General features: G+C 35.7%; 1 protein-coding gene across 1 annotated transcript; it reads left to right on the forward strand.

Annotated features, from left to right (window-relative positions):
* Positions 1 to 945, forward strand: LOC115814949 (olfactory receptor 10A6-like). Its single transcript, XM_030777923.1, has one exon. It carries the CDS (start codon positions 1 to 3, stop codon positions 943 to 945), a length of 945 nt encoding a protein of 314 aa, XP_030633783.1.
* Positions 946 to 2,790: the final 1,845 nt, after the last annotated feature.

Genomic DNA, 2,790 nt, shown 5'->3' on the forward strand with positions numbered 1-2,790 from the left:
ATGAATCTGTCCGATTCAAATATCACCTTAATTCTCAGTGCATATGGATCTCCAGGACCACTCAGCTATGGATTTTTCTTTGTTACACTTGTGCTTTATCTCACCACAGTATTTTCAAATTTAACTTTAATGCTAGTTATCTCTCTTGATTCAAGACTTCATAAGCCAATGTACATATTTTTGTTCAACCTGGCAATTAATGGACTGATGGGAAGTACTTCTGTCTGTCCCACCATTCTGCAATATCTCCTTGAGGACCTGAGCACAATCTCTTTTACAGGTTGCTTACTGCAATCGTTTTTTATAAATGTATATGGAACTTGTGTGTATGCAATATTAACTGCAATGGCATATGACAGATATGTCAGCATTTGTAATCCGTTGCAGTATCACAGTATCCTGACTCCAACTAAAGTCAGACTTCTTCTTGGTGCAGTGTACATTTTCCCTGTCTGTTCTTTAATTGTTCAGGTGTATCTCACCTCAAGGTTACCGATATGTAAGTACACAATTAATAAGCTTTTCTGTGTCAGTTTGGCAGTTGTCAATCTAGCCTGTGTAAAAACTGCTCTAGACAGCATGTATGCCTTAGCGTTACTTTTTATTTTTGGTTTTCTCCCTCTGTTTTTAGTGATACTGTCATACATCAAAATATTAACTGTGAGCATCAAAGCATCAGAGAGTGCTCAAATGAAAGCACTCAAAACATGTGCACCTCATTTGATCACTTTTATAAACTTCTCTTTAGCCACTCTTTCCTCTGTTATATACACTAGCTTCAATGACTATCTCTCAAATGAAATGAGTATATTACTTTCAATTTATTTTATTTTGGTACCACCACTTCTGCATCCACTTATATATGGAATGAGAACTGATGAGATCAAAAGAAGCATTGTAAACATTCTGAGAAGAAAAGTCTTTGCTCTAAGCTTTTTGGAGTAGATCATTTGGTTTCCATTTTGTCTTGAATGTAGACTAAGCGGGGAATCTGTTGGACATGCTTTATGAATTCTCAAGATTCTGGGACGTGCCTTTAATTTTTTGTTGTTGTTGTTGTTTAAAGGGGAATTATACTATAATTGCCGTAACATATTTACTCAAACAAATAGAAAAAGCTGTTCACAAAACCAAATAGGAAAATCTGTTCTTCTGGTTTCCAGAGTGAACTTGTAAAATGTGATGAGGATTGCTGAAAATATCAATTTGCTTCGAAAACAAAATAGCTTCCTTTGTGTCCTTGCAATTCTATTAGTCCATTTCATGTGAATCCTAAATAAAATCCCCATGAATGAGTTGCTCTTCCCCAAACAATAATATCCCTTTGTGCCTGAGAATACACTCAGTAAAAATGCCTAAGATGGCTCCATTGTCAACTTCAACGACACTAACATACCTTGCAATTACGGGTATACAGTGGCAAGGTCATTCACATGTCTACACAAAAAATAAACCATTTTGCAAAGCCACTCATTATTCCAAGAAAGAGGGTGCTTTTTGACAAGAATTAATCTGAGATTGAAGTACACAAATTGCCAAATTGCTAGACAACTAAGTGTCACTGACTGAAGGAGATTCTTGATGCATGTGCAGGTTCCTCAGTTTATTAGAAAGAAACAGGCTTAACAAACAACTACAAGAAGTTACAGGCTTCTTGGCATAGGCTTTAGGGTTCTTGACACATTGACAATACAATCCCACACACCACACAAGGGAAAGCTATTAGTATTTACACACAACAGAACAGGACTAGACTAACCGAAAACAGGTGCAACTGATGGTTCAATTACTAAGGTTAACCACACCGTAAAAACTGGGATTAATATTTACTAAATAACTAATAGTAACCTATACATAATAAAAAAAAGACTATGTGCAGTCTGAAATTGAATTGAGCTGAATTCAAGAAATTTGAATAATTTGTGAAGTGCATTTTACACAGTTTTGCTTGAATAAAATTAGCTTTGATACATTGAGTAGAATTTAATTATATTTTATCAAAGATACAGGAAATTGATAGATTTTACTCATTTTGAGGTATTTGGGTTAAATAACCTTACACTTCGGCCCAATGCATTTTGGCGCCCAAAATCGGTCGGTGACAGACACCAGTTACCGCACATTACAGGAGTTGCAGTTCTCCGTCTTCCCAATTGTAATTGGCATGTTTTTACTAAGTCCAACATATTTTAACTGTTGCTTTTATTAACATGTACTTTTCTTTTTGCTCTTTCTTTTTTCTTTCTTTTTTCTTTTTTATTTAGTTCACTCATTCAGTACGTTTTAATCAACGGTTAGGTAATGAAAATCTATTCAGTTATATCATGTGTCACTTTGTTCCCATAATCTTTTTTTTTTTTTTAAAGTAACCATTGGTCACATTGTTTACAGTGTAATGGATCAGGAAACGCATATGCAAATCTAACAAAAGGACCAGAAGAGGGAGAAAGAGAGAACCAGGGCGTGACATTAAGACTGAGAAAAAGAACGCTGCACCAGTGCTTCCGTGGCCCTGCAAAATAGTACATAGTGGTGGCCTATGGAAATGAAGCAAAAGAGTGAACAACTGGTAAAAGAGTGCACTAGCATACATGGCAACAATTTCATCTGATGCCACATCTAATTTAACTGTTTATGGAGACAAAATTCAGAATTACAAAATGAATAAATGAGTGCTGTAAGTGAAAAAATTTTCCCTGTTTATCACAGTGTAGTGGGTCAGTTTGGACGCTTGCCTCTAGATGAAAAGACGGTGTCCTCTCAACCATAATTTAAAGCATGGCACAGTAG

Source organism: Chanos chanos, chromosome 6, assembly GCF_902362185.1.
Source record: "Chanos chanos chromosome 6, fChaCha1.1, whole genome shotgun sequence".
Classification (NCBI taxonomy): Eukaryota; Metazoa; Chordata; class Actinopteri; order Gonorynchiformes; family Chanidae; genus Chanos; species Chanos chanos.